Source organism: Macaca thibetana, chromosome 1 (genome assembly GCF_024542745.1).
Source record: "Macaca thibetana thibetana isolate TM-01 chromosome 1, ASM2454274v1, whole genome shotgun sequence".
Lineage (NCBI taxonomy): Eukaryota > Metazoa > Chordata > Mammalia > Primates > Cercopithecidae > Macaca > Macaca thibetana.
The window spans coordinates 157,257,924-157,281,381 of record NC_065578.1 but is presented as its reverse complement, the minus strand read 5'-3'; the positions used below and the strand labels follow the sequence as shown (position 1 = coordinate 157,281,381).

The window sequence follows — 23,458 nt, the reverse complement described above, 5'->3', positions numbered from 1 at the left end:
GGGAAATCTAATCTGTTTCCACAGATTAGTGCCTCCTGGGGTGAGACAGTAGCAGCAGGTGGCAGGAACAGGGCAGGGAGGGAACAAAGCCCAGGGAGCCCTTGGGAGGAGCCCAAGGACAGAGGCTTTCTTTTCCAGTCTCTGGCCTCCAGAACCAGGAGGTTTGGGGTTTCTCCAAAGCCCCCGCCTCAGTTTCACCCCTCAGTATCCAGCTGGTGATGGACAGATCACTTTATTTGACTGATTGTGGTGACAATTATGGTAGTTTCACAGTTTGGGTAAGTCCAGGTCCAGAAGTAGAATAAATTGGAGAGTAAGGGGAGAGATGCAGGAGAGAGAAGAGAGATGAAGATACAGCTCACAAGTCCAAGAAGAGAGGGGAATAAAAGGGGAAAGAAAGTTCTAGCAAGAAGAAATATATAAGCTCTGGAGAAAGCATCCCAGCAACAGTGCCCCAAATTAAAGACTCCTATCAGATAACACCTGGTTGAGATTTCTCAAATCTACATTTGCTAAGCCAAGCCTGGAGGGTGAAGCAGTGAAATAACCAGCATAAGACAGATAAGGGACAAGAAGGCAGCAAATGCCAGTGGATCAAGGGATGCAGATATCAGGAGGAAGGGAGAAGCCAGATTTCTGCTGACTTTACCTTACCCCTGGCCTTGTTCTTGGGTGAGTTTAAGAGTGAGCAAGACAGATGGGCAATGTTTTACAATGTGGTTTTAATCAAAAGTTTCATCAACACTGGCTTTCCCCCTTGGGTTAGTCCTGGCCCGGGGTCGGGCATGCCTAACCCAGCAGGCCCCTTGACCTCACAGTTTGTGCAGGTGAGAAACTGGCTCCTGGTCTGTGTCAGCATTCTGAATCAACTCAAAGATGAATTTCACTTGGTTCTCATAGCCTTGGACTGAGATTTTCTCATTGATTCCATGGAAGCTGAGGAAGGTAAGATGCATTTAGGGAAGGAGGGGAGGGCCAAGTGCCACAGCACAAGTGTTATTATAGAGCACTTTCCTTACTCCCCTCACCAACCTGGAAACTACTGGCCCTCCAGGGCTAGGAAAGGGAGGGGCAAGGGAGGGGGCATCTGAGATTTCATATGACACATTGGTTGTTTCTCAGGGATCCATCCATGCTCATGACAAAGAACAGTGTGGAATAAACTCTTGGGGAGTCCAAAATAATCTCCTGCTGTGAAATCCACTCAATAATTTGTCCTCCAGGAGAATTGTCTTTTTTTTTTTTTTGAGACAGGTTCTCATTCTGTAGCCCAGGCTAGAGTGCAGGGCTACAATCACAGCTCACTGCAGCCTCAACCTCCTGGGTTCCAGTGATCCTCCCACCTCAGCTCCTGAGTAGCTGGGACCACAGGCGTGTGGCTAATTTTTTTATTTTTTAAATTATTTTGAAGAGATGGAGTCTTGTTAGGTTGCCCAGGCCGGTCTCAAACTTCGCGGCTCAAGTGATCCTCCTGCCTCAGCCTCCCAAAGTATTGGGATTATAGGTGTGAGCCACCACACTTGACTGAGAACTATCTTTCCAATTCTCTTTCTCTTAGGACAGAGTACCTAGCTAGACTATCTCTAAGCCAGTCCCCTACTCTCCCACTAGAGGGTAGAGAAGGCAACTGCCCAGGGTACCTACCCAGTTTTCTGTGGCACCTAGGAACTTTACTATCAGACCTTACACCCACCAACCTGCCTCCCCACAGTGAAACAAAACAGAGCAAAACAAAACAAACAACCACCAAACTACATATGTAATCTCAAAGATAAAAGGAAACAGAGTACCTATCCATCTCCCATTTAAAAAACAAAAAAAGAAAGCTGTTCTTAAACTCCTATTCAAATATTTTCACTCTGTCTACAGAGGACTTAAGATGGGGAGACCAGGTCTGGACATGATAAGTAGCAGAGAGGTAAATGGAAATCGTCCTCCCATACCCCAGGATTAAAAATGTGCTGAAGAACCCACAAAAATAGTAATTCACACAGAGCAGTTAAAATTGGTGCTCACATCGTGGATTTCCATAGTGCTTTCTTCTGAGAAATCAAAACATGCACCCACCTTTGACCTCATGTGTGGTCTGCATTTCACAAAATGCTGAGGAGTCTCCCCATTTTGTAAGTGGAGGAAACGGGGTCCAGAGGATAAGCCCTCTCCCAAAGACAGGAAGAGCTGGGATTAGCACCCAAGGGTATGGATTCCACCAGCTTCTCCCCAATCACCCAATTATCTCCATCTTTATAAAAGAGGGGCCAATTTCCATAAATTCTAGGGGGTGATGATGAGACTCTGGCAATAAGGACGGTAGATGGGTTAGGTTCTACAATGTCTCCATTTCATTTTGCCAAATCCCGGCTTCCCCCCGCCCTGATTCTGTGGACTGTCAGGAGCACAGGGTGGGAAAGAGACACGTCAAGTGTGTTTCTTTTCTCCCACCTGCTGCTCAAACCTGTTCCACTCACCGTTTTAAGTCTTCAGGCTGTAGATAGTAGGGATTGAACCTGTAGATGCCAGTGGTGAGGTCTGTAAAGAATCGGCTGTCTGTGTTGCCAAGACAAGTACCTAGAGAGGGAAGATAAACAGGAAAGGGGCTTTACATGAGCAACCAAACCAACAAAGTGGCTGGCGTGTGGCCTGGCTGGAAAATTAGGATTACTGGGTCATTACAGAGCAATGCCTGGGCTCTCTTGAAAGCCTATAGCTATCCTTACAAAACGCACCATTTCAGCCAGGAACATGGAATCTCCTTCCAAGGGCATTGGTGAGACATCCCTTGGATGGACCATTCAAGGGATGTCTCACCAATGCCCTTGGAAGTGTCCTCTCCCTGTGATGACCAGGGAGGCCAATATCTTCATTTCATACCCAAGGCCATGGCCATTTGCTATTTAAGAAACAAGAAACTAGATAGCACTTCTTTATCACCTGACCTTTATTCTGTATCACTCTAGGTCAAAAATAAATACCCTCTGGGAGAACTTTACTACTATAAAATATAACCCTCTTGAATTGGAACAAAATTTCCTGTTATTCTCACTCTCTGAAGGATGACTCTGTCTTCCTAGGGTCAAACCTTAGATCTGGAAAGTGCCAGGATACTCTTTCCAGTTTCCCACTCTCCTGAAGGTGGTAGCAGGTCACCTGGCAGGGGCTGGGACTTGTGCCCCTAGGTGTGTTCTTTGGGTAAAGAACTCAAGTGTGTGGGGTGATTTGAGACAGTAATTTGTGTTTTCTTTCATCTTCCACTCGTGGTTTCAAATGGACATCCAGGCCCTTCACAGTTCCTTGCTTTGTGGTTGATTTCTGCCTGTCTTTTTTCTGTAAAAGCCTGGCCCCATTGGTGGACAAGTGCTCCAGAAGAAAGAGAATAGAGTAGGTAGCCTTTAAGGGCCAAGGGAGGAGAATCTGGGACTGTGAAGGCCGGGTTCCTGGATGTTTGGAGGAATCTCAGATTAGACCAAGAGAAAAGAAAACTAGACACGGGTCTTAATATTAGAGCATTAATAATTAAGCAATATCATTATTATTGAGCAATGTCTTTTTTCCTTTTTTTTTGACAGAGTCTTGCTCTGTCCCCCAGGCTGGAGTGCAGTGGTGCTGTCTCGGCTCACTGGAATCTCTGCCTCCTGGGTTCAAGTGATTCTCCTGCCTTATCCTCCCAAGTAGCTGGGACTACAGGTGCCCACCACCAGGCCCAGCTAATTTTTGTATTTTTAGTAGAGACGAGGTTTCACCATATTGGTCAGGCTGTTCTCGAACTCCTGACCTTGTGATCCACCCGCCTCAGCCTCCCAAAGTGCTGGGATTACACATGTGAGCCACCACGCCCGGCCAAGCAATGTCTTAATATTAGAGCAATAACCATTGACCAGAGATTCTCAAACTATGGTTAGTCATCACCTTAGTGATGACTAGGTTAGACATCACCACCTGTCAGAATCTCCTGTGGATATTTGTGAAAAAGGCAAATTCCAGGGTCCCTTTCAGATTTGGTTAACCCAAATCTTTGCAGTGAGTCCAGGTAATCTGCATTTTAATAGTTCCCTGGGGAGACCTCTTCCACTCTTAGATTGGAGAACCACTGTCTGCAAAGCATAGATTTGGATGGTGTGCTAGAAGGCTGCAGAAGGGGTACAGGTACAGAGGAGTGCTGCTGGGATTGATCTGGGCTGGGAAGCGTAAATTAGGTTAAGGCAAACGGTATGGGCTGGGAGGCTTTTCTGAGCTAAAGATTCTGAGCTTTGCTGCTGAGCTGTTATCCTAGAATGGATCAGAACCAGACTCTGGGAAAATCTTGGCCCCTTCTGTGACTCTTAGAGAGGAGGGAGTAGTCTAAGCCAATTCTCCCCTCTATGCCAGAGTGGCTGGCCTAGGTTAAGCAAGGACCCAGGCTTGACTGACCTAATTTATTGTTTCTGCTCCTTTCCTGTTTGCGTTTTCACTTCCACTCTGAAGGGAAAATACAGTTCTAGTCTCATCAGGAGGGGAAGCAGCCAGCTGTTTACAGGCTGAACATCTGGGGTAGGGGTGGGGAAGTAGACATTGGATAGGAAACAGTTCCAGCCCCCTCCTCCCTCCAGCCACAGCTGATGAAGTCATTACCTGGGATAGTAATATTGACTTCCGGGAAGACGGACTGTATGGTCTGGCGGAGCAGCTGGTAGCCCAAGGCCTTGTCATCATAAGGGCTGATGGGGAGGGGATCAAAGGCAGTCATCACATGGAACTGGACTCTGTTATCAGCCACAATGTTCTTCGTGAGTTCTAGGACCTCCAGGGTAGAAACAAAGGGGGTTTGATTTCTTATTGATTTCTATACATGTACAATATGAGCTTAAATATTCTGATTTCTTTCCAGCAAGGCAGAGCCCGGGCGTTTACAGACAGGACTCATTTTTTTAAACATTGGGACTTCAATTTCAGCTGACTGGCTAAAGGTGATGTAAGAGTTGGGTCTTCCTGGAAAGCAATCTATAGCATGATAGATTTAGGTTAAATGTTTTGGGAGACTTGTCTTACAGTCATGAATCAGATCTTGAATAGGAACAAATTTACATGAGCAACCAAACTAACGAAGTGGCAGGGGGGTGGCCTGGCTGGAAAATTAGGACTACTGGGTCGCTATAGAGCAATGCCTGGGCTCTCTTGAAAGCCTATAGCTATCCTTACAAAAAGCACCATTTCAGCCAGGAGCATGGAATCTCCTTCAAAGGGCATTGGTGAGACATCCCTTGGATGAAAAATTGGATGGGAATTGGAAAATCAGGAAGTTATGTATCTTTCCCCTTGGGTGGTGAGCCACAGGCTGGTTGAAAGTGTTGAAGAGACAGCAGAATGTCAATCATCCCCAGGCTGGGGAATAGATGTGATGACCTGGCTTCAGCCTCGGAGAACCTCAGACAGGTGATAAAAAGGTCACACACTTTTCTTTCCCCTCTCTGGGCATTCCTGCTTCCTGTTTGTAACCAGCTGCACTGGAGCCAGGAAGATGAGCTCAACACAGACAAAAAGTCAGAAGTTGTGATACGGGTATTCAAGTTTTCTCTTTGCCTCCTTTCCTCGGGAAAGAACCTGAGGAAACTCCTAGAAAATTCAGTCTGAAACGAAGAGTAAATCCAGAAAAATTCCTGTCCCCAGTCAGGAAGTAGACCAGACCCTGAGGATTAGGTCACATAGAGCCATGTGGGAATGGACCAGGAGACTGACTTAGAGGGACCTTCGCTCTCCAAAGCTCCAGCACTAGTCCCAATCCATTTGTTCAGTAGTTGCTTTAAAACTGCCTCTGCTCTAGAAAGGGGGGGTTGTCCCATAGCTGCAGATCACCTGAACGTGGGACATTATCTTAAGAGTACCTCTTTTTTTTTTTTTTTTTTTTTTTTTTGAGACAGAATCTCACTCTGTCACCCAGGCCAGAGTGCAGTGGCACAATCTTGGCTCACTGCAACCTCCACCTCCCAGGTTCAAGTGATTCTCCTGCCTCAGCCTCCTGAGTAGCTGGGATTATAGGCATGTATCACCACGTCTGGCTAATTTTTGTATTTTTAGTTGACACGGGGGTTTCACCATGTTGGTCAGGCTAGTCTTGAACTCCTGACCTCAAGTGATCTGCCCACCTTGGCCTCCCAAACTGTTGGGATTACAGGTGTGAGCCATCATGCCTGGCCAAGAGTACCTCTTTTTTTTTTTTGAGACAGAGTCTCACTGTGTCGCCCAGGCTGGAGTGCAGTGGCACCATCTCAGCTCACTGCAATCTCTACCTCCTGGATTCAAGCAATTCTTCTGTCTCAGCCTCCCAAGTAGCTGGGACTATAGGCATGCACCACTATGTGCAGCTACTTTTTGTACTTTTAGTAGAGACGGGGTTTTGCCATGTTGGCCAGGCTGGTCTTGAAACTCCTGACCTCAGGTGATCCACCTGCCTTGGTCTCCCAAAGTGCTAGGATTACAGGTGTGAGCCACCGTGCCCTGTCCCAAGAGTACCTCTTTTATGCCAGAAGAATGTTAGGAGTTGAGTCTGGAGAGGAAGTGAAGGTTCCCACTTCTGGCTTAGAAACCACCATTTGAATCAAAACAAGTATCCCGCTATTGGATGGGCAAAGGGGTCACCAAGGTGTATTCTCACTTCTCAGACCATATTTTCACTCCAGCACTTATAATACAAGTATTCTAATACAAGAATTAGTGCACGGTCTTGACATATTCTCAGCCCATTGGCAAGTTTCTGAAGTCAGCCTCCATGAGGTGGGTTGGGACTATGCCCACTGCTCCAAATTCCTTAGAGGGTCCTCCAGAAATCAAAGAAGGCATGCAGAATGGATCCCTTCAGTAAGAGGCTGCAAGAGCTCAGGTTTCCCAGTAGCTGTTAGGCCAGGCAGGGACTGTGTCTGACTCAGGGGCAGGGACTGTCTATCTCATTTCCACATTTCCAGTAGCAAGCACATAAAAGGCATGCAATAAATCTTGGATACATAAAATTTAAAAGATGTGAACCAATAAAAATAAGAATAGGCGTTGATTCATTAAACAACTTGCCATGGGTTATATAGTCAGTTTTGTCAGGTCGGGTATCTGTCTGACTTTATGAGAATAACGCTTTACTGCTTCCTAAGTACATACAGTTAGAGATGGTGTGGAGTAGAACCTGAGAGGAGGTGTTCATATGAGATGGACTCCTTAGTGGTATGAATGTTTAGCACAAGTTTCAAGGAAGGATATGAAACTGACAGAGATGAGGAAACAGATCGTCTGAGCATGGAGAGGGGCAGGCACAAAAATTGAGATGTAACAACCAACTTTGTGCTTCAGACAGTCACTCACAGTTGTGTGAGCTTGGACAAGCTTCTTAACCTCTCTGTGCCTCAGCCTGCCTATCTGTTAACATGTAGATGATGGTAGCACCTACTTCATAAGTGGTGGTGACCGTTACTGGAGTTAATATGTGTAATGTGCTTAGGGCAGTGCCTGGCATATGGTAAGCACTCAAAAAATGCTAGCTGTTATTTGCTTGTTTAGAATAGAGGGACCACCTTGGGCAAGAATCAGAGGTACAAGAATGGAACTAGGAGGAGAGACTTGTCAATGGTGAGAGATCTCAAAGGTGACTTTAGAGCACACGAATCTCTCATCTCTCTGATCTCCTGTAGTTCTTTTTTTTTTTTTTGAGACAGAGTCTCGCTCTGTCACCCAGTCTGGAGTGCAATGACGTGATCTCGGCTCGCTGCAACCTCTGCCTCCTGGGTTCAGGTGATTCTCCTGCCTCAGCCTCCTGAGTAGCGGGATTACAGGTGCTCACCACCATGCCCAGCTAATTTTTGTATTTTTGTAGAGATGGGGTTTCACCATGTTGGTCAGGCTGGTCTCGAACTCCTGACCTTGTGATCCGCCAGGCTCAGCCTCCCAAAGTGCTGGGATTACAGGCGTGAGCCACCGCACCCGGCCCAGATCTCCTGTAGTTCTTACAGTGCATTCCCACAACCTTATGTTGCTCTCTGTTTTATGTGTAAAGATATTTTCCTGTAAGTGAATGGTACAGCTGTTGAAGGCAAGGACAATGGATACTTAAAAACAGGTAAGGTCTTTAGAGTTAGCAAGTCCAGCTTCTGTCCTGCCGTAAGGCTGCTCATTAGAAAACTCATGACAGGTTGTCATCCCATCTGCTGAAATATTTCCAGTGGCAGAAAGCTCATCACTGCATGCTATACACCATTCCATTTTTGAGCATTTCAGTTATAAATGCCTTCCTTATAATGAACTCAGATACAGTGTCCTGTAATATCTAACCCCTCTCCTTTTTTGAGACAGGGTCTTGCTCTGTCACCCAGGTTGGAATGCAGTGGTGTGATCATAGCTCACTGTAACTTCCAACTTCTGAGATCAAGAGATCCTCCTGCCTCAGCCTCCTGTGAGTAGCTGGGAGTATAGGAGTGTGCCTGCTTAATATTTATTTTTATTTGTAGAGATAGGGTCTCGCTGTGTTGTCCGGGCTGGTCTTGAACTCTTGGCCTCAAGCAATCCTCTGGCCTCAGCCTCCCAAAGCACTGGGATTACAGGTATGAGCCACTGTGCCTGGCCCTGCCTCTCCTTTTGTTGATAATGAATATACTCCAGCCTCATTCCAACTCCATGCCCTTTCCAAGGGCTGTTTTCCACCCAGCTGGGGCTTTCATCTCCCCAGGTCCTGGCACTCTTCCCTCCTCTCTATTCCCCTGCCACAGTGACCTTCCTTCTGGTCTCTCTGATGAAACCCCTGGAATCTCTAGGTCCATCCTGCCCACGTGCTGGAATGGAAAGCCTCCATGTTCAGAAAGCTTGTGGGTGCATTTGTCCTGGTTACTACTCTCCCTCGGGCCCCATTTCCATGCATCAGGAACACTCCCTGCTGCACACCCTGTGCACAGAGCCTCGGGCTGCATCCAGCAGGAACACAGGCCGCCCCCAGAGTTCTCTCGCTCCATGGTGAGCACCTGTAATCCCACTACTCAGGAGACTGAGGCAGGAGAATCACCTGAACCCAGGAGGCGGAGGTTGCAGCGAGCAGAGATCACACCATTGCACTCCAGCCTGGGTGACAGAGCGAGACTCTGTCTCAACATACTCTAGTAATATAGTACTAAACTCATCATAAACACTCAGCAGAATCTTACCTGTCGAAATTAGAGGGCATCTGTACTGTTCCCCACTTTGTGCTCTTGCTGCCTGGATGCTATTGCCAGGTCTTTGCTCCTCCTCAGAGAGGGCTTCACTGACCACTGCATTTAAAGGAGCTCACTGCTCTACCCCTGCCCCAAAATTACTCTGTGACACAGCATCCTATTATTTTCTTTGTGGCATTTACCACTTAAAAAAAATCTCCTTGCTTACTGCTGTCTCTTCACTAGAACGTAAGCACCATTAGAATGGGAATCTTGTCTGTCTTGTTCACCATTCTCCCAAATACTTAGAAGAATGTCTAGTCCACAGTAGCTACCAATAGACACTTGAATGAATAGATGAAGGAAGAAAGGAAAGAATCTTCTGTACAACACTCTTATTCCACCCTTTTAGTGATGAGGAGCACAATTACAGTCCAAGATAGCACATTCCAAAACTCTCCCTCAAGTGGAGACTCTCTTAAACATCTCCCACTGGCCTCTCTACTCCTTCAGGCCCATTCAGGACACACTTTCCTTTCCACATGGCAACCTCTTGGATTTCTGAAGGTTCTGTTCCTCACAGCTAGGTGCTGGAGACCTACATACAACTGAAGTTGAATATGGAGCAGGAGAACTCTGGGGGCGGCCTGTGTTCCTGCTGGATGCAGCCCGAGGCTCTGTGCACAGGGTGTGCAGCAGGGAGTGTTCCTGATGCATGGAAATGGGGCCCGAGGGAGAGGAGTAACCAGGACAAATGCACCCACAAGCTTTTTGAATATGGAGGCTTTCCATTCCTCACTGCAGCACGTGGGCAGGATGGACCTAGAGATTCCAGGGGTTTCATCAGAGAGACCGGAAGGAAGGTCACTGTGGCAGGGGAATAGAGAGGAGGGAAGAGTGCCAGGACCCGGGGAGATGAAAGCCCCAGCTGGGTGGAAAACAGCCCTTGGAAAGGGCATGGAGTTGGAATGAGGCTGGAAAAAAAACTGGTGGAAAGAAGCTCAATGAGGGGAATTCAGTGATTTCCTGGCCCCATGAGACCCCAGGGAGAGGACAAAGGTTGGCACCTGATGAAAGGCAGGAGAACCCAGGGCTCACATTGGTCTTAACTCCCCCGCACTCCCCCGACCCCCTTCAATGGTGTGTGGCTCTGGGCAGGATGTTGATCTGCTCCCCGCTCTACAATGGGGAGTGTGCCTCTCTCCTTGCATGAGGGCAAGTAAAGTCCTCTCTGGGGAAGAACTTAGGAGAAAGGACCGTAGAAGTCCAAGTGCCACTGACCCTTGATGATCTGTGCCACAGAACTGCCCCTAACCCTGGTGTATTCTGGAATGTATAACTCATCTGATAGTCACTGGGTTGCCTTTTTGGATCTTTTTATTTTCTGAAGCATCAGGTTTACCTTTTGAATTCCTTTTGCTCAGTCTGATGTTTAAATAAGCTGGCATTTACTGTGGATGTCAGACATTCTGTGTAACTTCTACTCACCCTTCGGCTTTCAGCTTAAACATCACTGCCTACTGTAGTCCCAGCTACTCGGGAGGCTGAGACAGGAGAATGGCGTAAACCCGGGAGGCGGAGCTTGTAGTGAGCTGAGATCCGGCCACTGCACTCCAGCCCGGGCGACAGAGCTAGACTCCGTCTCAAAAAAAAAAAAAAAAATCACTGCCTTAGGAAGTCTTGCCTGATTCCCAGATGGGGTCTGGTTCCTTGTTATATTCTCTAACAAGCACCAGGTTCCTCTTCATTATAGCACTCATCGTGGTTTGCAATTATACATTCATTTTTAAATTGATGTTTGTAGCAGACCATTGCAAGGCTCTGGCCTCAACTCTTTTCTCTCCTAGCTCTCTGCACCTTCTTCCCATGGGCTTTTATTCAATCTAGAGGTTCCCATGATGTGAGTGACACTCCAGCCGCATCTCTAGTTCATATCTCTCTCCAGACCTGAAGTATTTATAATTGCCTATTTCATATGTTACAAGTTTCTCAAACTTCCAAACTATGATATTCTTGAACTTGTTTTTATTTCTGACTTTCCAATCTTAGTGAAAGGCATTAACTACTTGGTCAACTACCCAGGTGAAAAACCTTGGAGCCATCCTGCTTTTCTCTCACTCCACACCCATATACATACCACATCCTATTGAACCCACCTCTGTCCCACCTCTGGTGGGTGCCCTCTTCTCCACCCCATGACCATGGCCTCAGTCCAGACCTTCACATGCACTACCTAAGATGCTGCAATAGCTCCCTGTCTCCTTCTCCTCCAGCACTCCCTCTTCAATGCTGCTAGCATGACCTCTCTAAAAGCAAATCTGAGTATTTGATTGAAGACCTCTAAAAGTTCTCTCCTGTCACAGATTTCACAGATTAGGGCCCAAACTCCTCAGCATAGCATACAAGGCCCAGATCTCTAAACTACAACTTCATTTCCTATCAGTTTTCATCTCCTATTACTTGTCCCCAATTTATCCTATTCCTTAAGCCACAATGAATGTCTTACTTCTAGCCAAGTTCTGTTTGTCCTCTAAGGCTTGGTTCAAAATTTTGGTAGTCAGAAAAGACTTTTTTGACCCTAAGAAGTAGCATGAATTTCTTTCTTTGCAGTGGTCCTATGGCAATTTGTTCACCTCTAATATTTTTTTTTTTTTTTTGAGACAGAGTCTCGCTTGTTGCCCAGGCTGGAGTGCAGTGGCTGGATCTCAGCTCACTGCAAGCTCCGCCTCCCAGGTTCACGCCATTTTCCTGCCTTAGCCTCCCGAGTAGCTGGGACTACAGGCGCCCACCACCACGCCCGGCTAGTTTTTTGTATTTTTTAGTAGAGACAGGGTTTCACCGTGTTAGCCAGGATGGTCTCGATCTCCTGACCTTGTGATCCGCCTGTCTCGGCCTCCCAAAGTGCTGGGATTACAGGCTTGAGCCACCGCGCCCAGCCCTCTAATTTTTTTTTTTTTTTGAGACGGAGTCTCGCTCTGTTGCCCAGGCTGGAATGCAGTGGCCGGATCTCAGCTCACTGCAAGCTCTGCCTCCAGGGTTTACGCCATTCTCCTGCCTCAGCCTCCTGTGTAGCTGGGACTACAGGCACCCGCCACCTTGCCCGGCTAGTTTTTTGTATCTTTTAGTAGAGATGGGTTTCACGTGTTAGCCAGGATGGTCTCGATCTCCTGACCTCGTGATCCGCCCGTCTCGGCCTCCCAAAGTGCTGGGATTACAGGATTGAGCCACCGCGCCCGGCCTGGCCCTCTAATTTTTATAATCATAGTTTAGGGTTGTGGCTAAAAGCACAAACTCTGGAACTAGACAGCTAGATGTATAATCTTGGGTATACTATTTGATTGCTGTGGTACTCTGTACCTCAATTTTCACCAGTTAAATGCAGATTTAGGGTGGGTGGTTGTGAGGATTAAAATGTACGGGTATACCTTAGAAAGGTGCCAAATATGGCTGGGCATGGTGGCTCACACCTGTAATCCCAACACTTTGGAAGGCCAAGGTGAATGGATCACAAGGTCAGATCAAGACCACTCTGGCTAACACAGTGAAACCCCGTCTCTACTAAAAATACAAAAAATTAGCCGGGCACATGTGCCTGTAGTCCCAGCCACTCAGCAGTCTGAGACAGGAGAATTGCTTGAACCCGGGAGGCAGAGGTTGCAGTGAGCCAAGATCATGCCACTGCACTCCAGCCTGGGCCACAGAGCGAGACTCCGACTCAAAAAAAAAAAAAATACATAGCAAACCTACTACATATATATAATGTTTGTTACTACAGGTATTGCTATCATTTATTCATACTTATCTTCCACTCCAGACCCCATGTATATCCAAACCCAGGATCTCCAATCCTAGCGAAGTAATTGGTGCATAGGTTGTGTTTGAAAAATGTTGGTTGAATAAATGGGACACTGGACCAGCCCTAGGACTGTAGTTAAACCCGGGCCCTGAGGGCCACATCTCCCTGATGCTGCATGAACTGTCTGGAACATATGGTACATACCTCTTGGACTGTCTGTCCAGAGTGAATCCGGAAGTTGACTGTGGCCTTGGCCACTGAGGGGATGACATTCACCTAGAGAGAGAAGCACAAAACCCTGGCCTGAGTCAACCTCAATCTTCTACATCTGCCTGCCCAGGAAATGCTAATTTCCTCAGCTCAGGCAGAGCTGGCTGATTTGACTTAAGGACCCAAGGCTTAGCTTTTCTAGTCTGCCTCTTGTCTTCTCTGAGCTAAGTGACATGTGGTTATATTCAGAGCTGAAGGGGTGTCTCTGCTTTAAGCCAGACCTTTGTGCTTCTTGGTGCTGGAGGGGGTCACAGACATGTTCAGAGCAAGGCTGCTTTCTCTGATCGCCCAGATATCTCTGTTTTGGCCCCATGCTGTGCCATTAGAAGCCTTCTGCATGCACTTTCTTTCCCAGCACACCCAGGACATTTCTGCAGCTGTTAACATTAGTGCTTACTCACAACGGGGCAGCCAGAGCCTCTGTTGGCCCCCATCATGGCATAGCACGGGGCTCACATCAGGTTTGATGCTTGAGGGGGATGAGAAGAACACATACTCCTCACATATTCCTGGTCAGGCAGGAACAAAAGAGTGACAGAAAAGTAACCTTCAGAGTAAGAAAAGGACCCTAGTGCTGGCCAGTGCTCTGCCTATTCTTACCTATTCCCAGCCAGTGGCTGAGCCAAGACAGAGGGATCTGGCTTGTTCTCTATGGCTGTTAGTGTGTTTCTGAGACCCTAAGACCTCATATACCCTTTGGGAGCTGGTTCCCACTTATCCTTGAGGCTGCTGAGCAATTGTTCTAACCAATCAGATAAGCCAGTCAGGCAGTAATTGCCTCCCCATTCCTGACCCTCTAGCAGGGATTGGTGGTTTCCCAGGTCCTGTTGTAAAATCTGACTTTTTTGCCTGACCAGGAGGAATCCAGGACTAATTGGAGAAAAGAATTAGGCTAGGAAGGGATTGTTCCTTGGAGGCCGGGAGACTCCCCAAGTGCATATGTTTCTTTGAACTCGTATGGTGCAAAAAAGCACTAAGTTGTTAGGGACAGAACTGGGCTGTTGAAAATTAGCTGTTGCAACCTCTTTGTGCATCTGTTTTCTCAACTGGTTATTGGGGTAATACTCATAGGGCTCTTAGAAGGGTCAGATGGAGTAACAAAGTATCCTGGGGGGATGAAAACACCACTCAAATGTCAGGACACAGTGCTATTATTCTGATGAACACTACAGCTGACACACTGGACACTCCAGGAAGTTATGCCAGGAATTAATTCAGGGGCATCATTCACTTATATACCTGATTACTAGAGTGCTTCAAGGTCACATTGTACTCTAGGTGAATGGTGCCCCTTGAAGTTGTGCTGGTGGTACCAGCAGTTACAAGAATGGTCTAACTCCCTTCAAGATTTCAGAAAGGCCTATGTCTTTGCATGGCTAGGCTTGGATCCAGCTGACACACAGAGAAGGAAGGAAGGGCCAGTAGATAGAGCCAAGGAAGGGAGGAGTGGAGGGTGGTAGGGAAAAGCTGTATGGGGAGGAACCAGAGATGTTACCTTGATCCCTGCTTCGAATATGGTGAGTGCCGTGGTGGTCCTGATCATTGCATTGGTTAAGGGATTTTTCTCCATAAACCTAAAACAAACGGACCAAGGGCAGATGTTAGAAAGAACCAATGGGGTGAAGGAAAGGGCAGAAACATTACCCACTTTCCTGAACCCTGGAGATCTTTAAGACTGAGAGAGACATCTGAGAGATGTCTTAAATATACACACTTAGAGATGCAGTGTCTGGTGGCTGAGGGATGATTAGTCAGGTCCAGTTAAGCCAAGGCGAGGGGCCTGGGGGGTGGGTAGGTTTGAGGTGAGGGATATGAAAGAAGGAAAGATAATACTTTACCTGGTTATAAGGGGTTCAAATAGCCGTGGGTTGCTCAGGATTTTATCGACAGGGAAGGGAAACTGGGAAAGAACAAGGTCAGCAGGATTTCCAAGGGGTCAGCACCACAGGGTCACCTCTACTTTAGCCTGGGTCTCTGAGACCTGGATGTCTCTCTACTTTAGAACTGCCTCAGGAGCCCTTAGCAGTCAGGAGTGCTGCTAAATTCAGTTAGCTCAATCCCTGCTAGAGGGTCAGGAATGGGGAGGCAATTACTGTCTGGCTGGCTTATCTGATTGGTTAGAACAATTGCTCAGCAGCCTCAAGGATAAGTGGGAACCAGCTCCCAAAGGGTATATGAGGTCTTAGGGTCTCAGAAACACACTAACAGCCATAGAGAACAAGTCAGATCCCTCTGTCTTGGCTCAGCCACTGGCTGGGAACAGGTGAGAATAGGCAGAGCACTGGGCAGCACTAGGGTCCTTTTCTTACTCTGAAGGTTACTTTTCTGTCACTCTTTTGTTCCTAGCTGACCAGTAGTATGTGATACTTCTTCCCATACCTCATCTGCCATTTGCCGCAATACTGTCACCAGCGTCCCGCTTCCAAATATGATAGGCATTGGTGTCTGCTCCAGTCTGGAAGAGAAACAGAGTCCTCAGACTTAGCGAACCCCAGCCAAAGATCAGTGGCTTGAAGAGGAGAAGAAGGGAAATAGGAGGAAGTTTCAACACTCCTGGCCAAGAGGTCTCCCATTCACCTCCCTCCCACCTCCACCAACTCAACATTCTGAAGATCTCAAAACACCCGCAGAAGCTTTCCCTGTCTACCAAGTCGGCATTAGGGTCCTTCTTTCCTCCCTCTGCTGTTCTCTAGAATCTTGTGTGTCCACTCTCATAGTCCATCCCATACTACAGCAGAATTGTCAGTCTCCTGACAGTCTGAATGAATATAGCACTCCTTCCCACTTTGCTAAGAAAACCCAGCCAGGGGTAAGCTCTGCTGTTACAGATTCTGCTGTCCTCATTCATAGCCAGTGGCTCTTACTTCTTTTTGTCCTCCTGCCAGGATAGGTGGAGAATTTCGACAGCTCTACCAGTCATTGCCAATTTGTGATTCTAAATGTCTGGACTCTGGACTACTCTAGTTGCCTGACCCAGCTTCTGCCTGTAGGTCCTTGCTTTCCATATGTATATACTGATAGATCCTCTTCTGACTCCAGCCCTTGCAGGATACTGGTGGCTCTGTCTCTCCTGTGTCTCCCTCAACCCCCACCTTGGAAGGAATTCTCACTCCATTTGAGATGACCCCAGTCTGGTATCTGTGAGCCATGCTGAAATAACTCTTTGTTTACACCTCTTGTATTAATCGCCTGGATCTTTAGTCTGTCCTGGGTTTCCCCTTCTGTTCTTCCTCTAGTGTCGATTTTTTAAAGCATAGCTTCCCAGCCCAACTTTAGGGCAGGAAGCTGAGCCTCCTCAAATTTAAAGTGGGAAAGTGCTAGGTCTTCCATCTTAAGTCTGGCATGGGAGCAGAGCCAGGAGTTGCTTACCGGCTGACAGCAGCTGCGAGGATGCCAATGCTCGTCTCCTTTGGAGGAGCTGAAGAGTGGCCTGAAGACATGTTTACTTGCAGCAAGAGGTTCATGGAACCCTTCTCTGAGACACCAATTCTGTAGAAGAGGATCGGAAACCACCCTCCTGACTTCTTGCCTCTCTGAATTCTCCCATAGGCCCATAGATCCATCTGTGCAATAGTCTAGTGGGCAAGGAGGTAGCTTCATGCAGTTTTAAAAATTTTATACTGGAGGAAGAATGGAGGGGGAAGCCTAGGAGAGGTTAAAGATTGGGGCGATTAATGCGAGAGGTGTAAACAAAGAGTTGTCTCAGCATGGCTCACAGATACCAGGCTGGGGTCATCTCAAATGGGGTGAGATTTCCTTCCAAGGTGGGGAGTGGGGTGCTTTACTCACAAGGCGATGGGCTTCTTGAAGTCGGGAATGAAATCATCCAAGATGAAGCCCCCCTCATCCACAACGAAGGCTAGCTGGACGCCCCTTGACTGTAGCAGGGCTGAGACCTTCTGAGCCCCTGTCCCTGACGACTGCAGACATGGAACACAGAGCTATAGTCCTTCTCAGTCAGAGACAGACCTCCAGACATAGCTAATGGGGACCCATTCAGCCTAGCTAGGGGCTCCAGAACCTTTCTACCCAGTCTCCTTCCTGGGAGCCAGGGCCCTAGAGAATTCTGCCTCACAGAATCCTGGAATGTCAGAGCTGGAAAGGTCCACCCTCCCTTATTTCACAAATGAAGAAACTGGAGCCAAAAGAGTGAAGTGACTTGCCCAGGGTCTAATTAAGTAGCATCATTGCAAATAAAATGCAGTTATCGCTCTCCCTTTTCAGTTCTTTTTCCATCACACCTATGTTTCTCAGGGTATAGGTGATGGACCCGCTGCCTGCCTCAGATATTATGAAGGAGTTTGTTAAAAATTCAGATCTATGGCACAGGGCCCAGGAATCTGAATTTTGGTCAAGGTCCTTAGATAGTCCTGGCATATAGACACACAGAGAAGGTGGTAAACTACCATATCATGGAGACCTTGCCACTGTGGGCAAACTGGACTAGGGTTAAGCGCCCACTCCCCTACCCTCAACAGAGGACAGAGATAGGTATAAGATGAGGAGGTTCTACCTCCTCATCATGGCCCAGAGAAATGAAGAAAGATCTTCGGGGGATGTACTTCTTGATCAGCAGGAGCTCCAAGGCCTGCAGTAATGCCTGGGGTTCAGAAGCACAACGGAAGAGGAAAAAGACGTTATTTAGGTGGGTGTACCAGGGTATCAGAGACACTCAGTTGCCTGTTTTCAAGGATGGTGGGATAAGGATCTGATAGATTCTCTTGAAAGAGAACAGATTCAAATAGTACAGGGGACCTGATGTGGAGAAACATAACCTTTACCACCTGGAGAAGAGTATAAACATATCAATGACAGGACTGAAAGGGTCCCTGGGGATCATTTAATCCCATTTACAGCTGAGAAATCAAGGCCCAGAGAAGGGAAGTGACAAACTGATGGCTGGAACCCAGCTCTCCTTGAGCCAAGGTTCTTTTTACCATTATCGTCCACCTGCCAGGGTCAGTCAAGCACCCCCATCCTGAATTGATCTTTAGGGCCCCAAGTCAGAGGGAACATTGCATCTCAGACCATCACAGAGTTCTTGTCGTCCAGTGTGCCCCGACCATAGATGGCGCCTTCACGCTCCAACCCAGAGAATGGGGGCACTTCCCAGCCTTCCTCAGGGGCAGGCACCACATCAAAGTGAGCCATCAGCAGGTAGGGCTGCAAGCTGGGGTCCGAGCCTTTGATAGTGAACAGGTGGCTATACTCTTCCACAACTTCATGCTGGATAAAGCTGGTGCTGAGCACTGTAGGAAAGACTAGAGGCAAAAAGGGCAGGCAGGGAGAACCAGGGTTAACAGTTTCCTTAGGTTTTCCTACCATGTTGTGCTTCCTGTTCCTTTATTTACTTGTTTTTTTAAACATGCATCCTTCTTTAGGAAGCCTTCTAGGACAAAGCTAGTCTGATTCCTGATCTACCTGGACAATCTTTGAAATTCGTCTTCCCCATATTTCAATGTGCTATTACTATATAATAACATGCAAATCAAGACCCACCGTTAAGGCCAGGCGCAGTGGCTCACGTCTATAATCCCAGCACTTTGGGAGGCCGAGGCAGGTGGATCACCTGAGTTCAGGAGTTTGAGATTGGCCTGGCCAACATGGCGAAACTCCGTCTCTACTAAAAATACAAAAATCAGCCAGGTGTGGTGGCTCATGCCTGTAATCCCAGCTACCCAGGAGGCTGAGACAGGAGAATCACTTGAACCTGGGAGGCGGAGTTTGCAGTGAGCTGAGGTTGCGCCGTTGCACTCCAGCATGGGTGATAAGAGCAAAACTCCATCTCAAAAAAAAAAGAGACTCGGCCAGGCGTAGTGGCTCATGCCTATAATCCCAGCACTTTGGGAGGCCGAGGCAGGTGGATCACTAGAGGTCAGGAGATTGAAACCAGCCTGGCCCACATGGTGAAACTCTGTCTCTGTTTTTTGTAAAAATACAAAAAGCAGCCGGGCGTGGTGGCGCGTGCTTGTAATCCCAGCAACTTGGTAGGCTGAGGCAGAACTGCTTGAATCCAGGAGCTGGAGGTTGCAGTGAGCTGAGATCACACCACTGTACTCCAGCCTAGCCGACACAGCAAGACTCCATCTCAAAAAAAAAAGACTCACTATTAAGATGGTCAATATCTCAAGCTCAGGCTTGGTCAGACCCATAACATGCTATCACAAGTACATGTTAAAGGGCTATGCAGATGAAGGATGCATTAAATTTTGACCATAGGAGGCCTCATTAATCAAATTATATTAAATTATTATATTAAATTAGTAGGCCCCATTAACCAAATTATATTTAAATATTATATTAAAAATCCAGAGACATTTTTCTTTTTAAAAAGCTACACATCTAGTGTATGTGTTATGTGAACATAAAGATTATTCTGTTTAGCACAAGGTCATACTTCTGTGTGCAGGTGTAGATGTTCCTAGGGTCAATTATTCAAGTGACCTTAGCTACATAGGAGAAATAGATTTTCTCTCTCTCTGGGCTTTTTGGAAGAATTCACATATACTTCTGTGGATACCCAAAAACTGAAGAAGAATATGGTTTTATCTTGTCACCTAGCTTATCTAGTTCACTGTCACTATACTTTTATTTTCCTGCGTTTATCTCCTATTTAGTAGAGACTTCCAGCCTTTCCAGCCTGGCCTCAGCTTGGCTACTGGGCATTAATCCCTGAGCCACTCATTTTTGTTTTTTCCTTCTTCTTCTTTTTTTTTTTTTTTTTTTCAGGGACAAGGTCTTGAACTCTCACTTATGCTTGAGCACAGTGGCACATTCATAGCTCACTGTAGCCTTGAACTCCCGGACTCAAGCGATCCTCCCACCTCAGCCTCCTGTAACTAGGACTACAGGTGCGAGCGACCATGCATGGCTAATCCCAGAGCCATTTGTCTCAGGGTGTTAGAGAGGGGGCTACTTGCTGCTCCTAGACCAGCTTCTCCCACCTCCAACAACTTCGGAGGGGTTGTTTTTAATTAGATTTAGGAAGGTAATCTCACTACTCTCCATGAGATTTTCACAAGGAGAGGGAGGAGTTCCAAGAATCCTTTTTTCCTCTGACCCATCGGTCCACAGTTCTGTACTCAATGGGTGGTGGGGATGAGGGAAAAGGACTGATGTTATAGCTCAAAGTTGTTGACTGCTTAGAAGCCTAGAAATGTGTTAGTAATGAATCTGGAGTAGGCCTGAGTACATGGAGTGTATGTGTACAGGTGTGTGGGGGTGTGTAAGGAGGTAGGTAGGGTTGGGAGGAGCATGGAACATAGTTCTGGGCAGTTGCATAAGTAGAAGTAAATGCTAATTCTACCTTTTGATGATTTAGCATTTATTGAATGACACATACGTAGGGCAAAGTTTGAGAGAGTTTACACTCTCACGCGATGGCTGGATGAACTCTCAATCTTTGCCCTACATATGGTGGCTTAGTTTTTCCAAGAGCAAATCTACAGTCTCTACTCTGTCCATGGGAATTAGATTGTCCTCTGATCAGTCGCAAAATAAACTCGTTATCACTTTGTAAAAGAACGGTGTCTCCATTGCTATTTCTACCACCCACCCCTTGCCCCTGATTTGCAGCTGACCTTTATAAATGTATTTTCCAAACTCAACCAGGGCTGTGGTATTGGCCTTCTCATAGCTAAAAGTCACTGTTGGAATCTGGATGGCACCTGTCAGAGTCAAATAGTGAGAGATGAAAGATTAAAAATGAATTAATCATTGTTTTTTCTACAGTCCTCTGTGCATAAAAAGTTCTTTTGCATTTATTATCATATTGCAGAGGGCAAAACACTAATGTGAGGTAGGCGCTATTGTTTCCCCTAATTCAAAGATGAGGGAAAAAGCTTGGAGAGGTTAGGTGAGCTGTGTGAGCAACAGGCAGACTAGAGATTTAAACCCATGTCTTCTGGGTTTGTTAGGCTGATACGGTTCTTAAAGGCAAATACAGTCTAAGATTGGGGGGACGTGGATTTTTGGACCCTGGTCTTGAAGGGAAGCTACTATAAATTACTTTCTAAGGCCTCACTACCTGTGAAATCACCACTTCCTTTGATGAATCCAAGCTTCATCATTCTCAAGGCACCCACTGTCCTGGGTCCCTACATCAATGAGGCTTGTGTGTTTTTGTTTTTGTATGTAAAGGCTTATTCCTAATGTGGAGTCTCACTAGTCTGTCAACCAAGACCAGCTTTTTGGGCATATAATGCCCGGGAAGGGGTGGATTTAGAAGCCCCCAAACAAACTCCTCAGTCCTAAAATAATCTCATCCTCCTTACTCAGTTGTCTCAATTCCTGAAACTTCTCTGGGCTCCTCTCTTTGAGTCTTTAAGGCTTTACAGTTTTAAAGAGTTGCATGATCAAAGACAAACACCACTGGGAGGGAAAGCATGAGTCATGAGAATATTGAAGTAGACTGCTCTCCAAGAACACAGTGAGAACAAATTCACCTGAGGCAGGAAGGGTCTCTGAAAGACAAACTTCATCAGTTTTGCTAAGGATCAACGCTACAATAGCATAGCCCACCAGATAGATGGGGAAGCCGAGGTTCAGAAAGATTCAAGTGCCTACTCAAGGGCAGACCCAAGGATCTGAGCTCAGGTGTTCTGTCCCCTGCTCAGAGTTCTAAGCTGTGTTGCTATAAGGTCCCTATTCTAGGTTCTTACATAGCTTTTGTTCTGTTCTGTGCAGACTGGGAGTGGCTGTCTAATGCCTTTTAGAGGACTATTTATGCTTTGGGAAAATGCTGCCTCCCAGGCCTGTCAGTCTAGCATATGAACAATCTACGTCCAACCATTGGGGTTAGCTTTTGGTCCCTGCATCTGCTTCTATATGTTTATGCAGGCAGTCTCTCTTAATCCATTACTTAATGAAAGGGAAAAGACTGGAGCTAAGCTGAATGGTAAAGAAGGATTTCATCCCATAGGATCTAGCACTCTGAACAGAAACTTTCCTGTTTCCTGGAAAATGCAGATTCAGAACGGGAATGAGTTTTTGGTCTGGATTACAGATCTAGGGGAGACATATTCTTCAATTAGGACTGAGAATTAGGAACATCCCACACCCCAGGAACACTCCACTCCCTTTCTTTAGAGCCATCTGATCCCAGCGAGTCCGGCACTAGATACTGAGACCCACTGCCCACTCTTTGCTGTGGGGCCCTGGGGAAGATCATTTAGCTGACCTAAGCCTCAATTTCTCTCCTTTGTAGATAAGACTAATATCATTTGTCTTATTTTACGACACCGCAGTAATTTATCAGGCATGCAAACTTTCAAAGGTTAAAAGTGATGTACCAATGAAAGTTCGTGTAATACTCGAGGCAAGCAGGGGAAAGAGTGGACGGTGGTCACGCCAAGAGGGGTGAAGTTGGAGTTTCCAGGTTAGGCAGGGCACACGAGAGTTCCAGGAGGCAGGAATGGGGGAAGTGTGACGTCCCCAGGCCGGGGCACGATGTGCTGGGAAGGGTGCTGGGGCCGGGCTGGGGTGCGTGTCGGGGCTCCGGCTGCAGTAGCTGATGCTTTGCGGCGGAAGCGGGGAGTCACGGGTTGACCTGGGGAGGGAAGGACCGACATCTGAGTATAGATGGGTGAAGGGGACCAGGGTTCACCTTTCAGCGCCTCTTTCATCGCGACCAGCTCCTCTTTGCTGAACTCAGCAGGGATTCGCGACGCCCTCTGATGCTCGTCGCTTCTCAGGCCCATCGATCTGGAGACGGTGGCGAAAACTAGGAGCAGCATAGCCGCCAGGGCCAGCACGCAAAGGCACCGCTGAGCCATGCTTCTCTCGAGCTCCTGCTGTCAGGCTGCCGGAGGAGTTCTGACCTAAACGCCCCGACTAGCGTTTCTGGGTCCTGGCTCTGTTCTTATTCCCTCAAACAGCCTTAGCCACACCCCATCTCCAGATCTGACCAGTCATCGATTCGCTAGGACTGCGGAACACCCAATCGACAGAATGACCCCGCCCAGGACCCTTAAGGCCTTTCGGGGGTTGTGGTTTTTCGTGCTGAGGCCAGCAGATACAGTAGAGCACAGGTGAGGTCGGGCTCCAGGCTAGAGTCAGGTCTGGTCTGCACTTGATCTCTCACCCATAAATCCCTTCCTGTATGACAACAAATCAAATAAAGGAGGAAACGCAAAATAAAACGCACGAAACTTATCAGACCATACTCTGCTGCTCCCTTTTTCCGAAGCTTAGGACCTGACCACCATTCCCTAGGTTCTGGCGGGGAGCTCTCTAGGTTCCCAGCCTGATTTCATCT

General features: G+C 47.2%; 1 protein-coding gene across 1 annotated transcript; it reads right to left on the bottom strand.

The window, feature by feature from the left end:
• Nucleotides 1-216: 216 nt before the first annotated feature.
• PM20D1 (peptidase M20 domain containing 1) lies at nucleotides 217-23,052 on the bottom strand. Its single transcript, XM_050763758.1, has 13 exons — nucleotides 22,808-23,052; nucleotides 20,784-20,870; nucleotides 18,232-18,464; nucleotides 17,717-17,803; nucleotides 16,993-17,123; nucleotides 16,573-16,692; nucleotides 15,583-15,658; nucleotides 15,042-15,103; nucleotides 14,699-14,777; nucleotides 13,138-13,209; nucleotides 4,609-4,777; nucleotides 2,469-2,568; nucleotides 217-936 (listed from the first exon to the last, which is right to left on the bottom strand). The coding sequence occupies exons 1-13, from the start codon at nucleotides 22,974-22,976 to the stop codon at nucleotides 813-815; spliced, it is 1,509 nt and encodes a 502-aa protein (XP_050619715.1). The 5' UTR covers nucleotides 22,977-23,052; the 3' UTR covers nucleotides 217-812.
• Nucleotides 23,053-23,458: the final 406 nt, after the last annotated feature.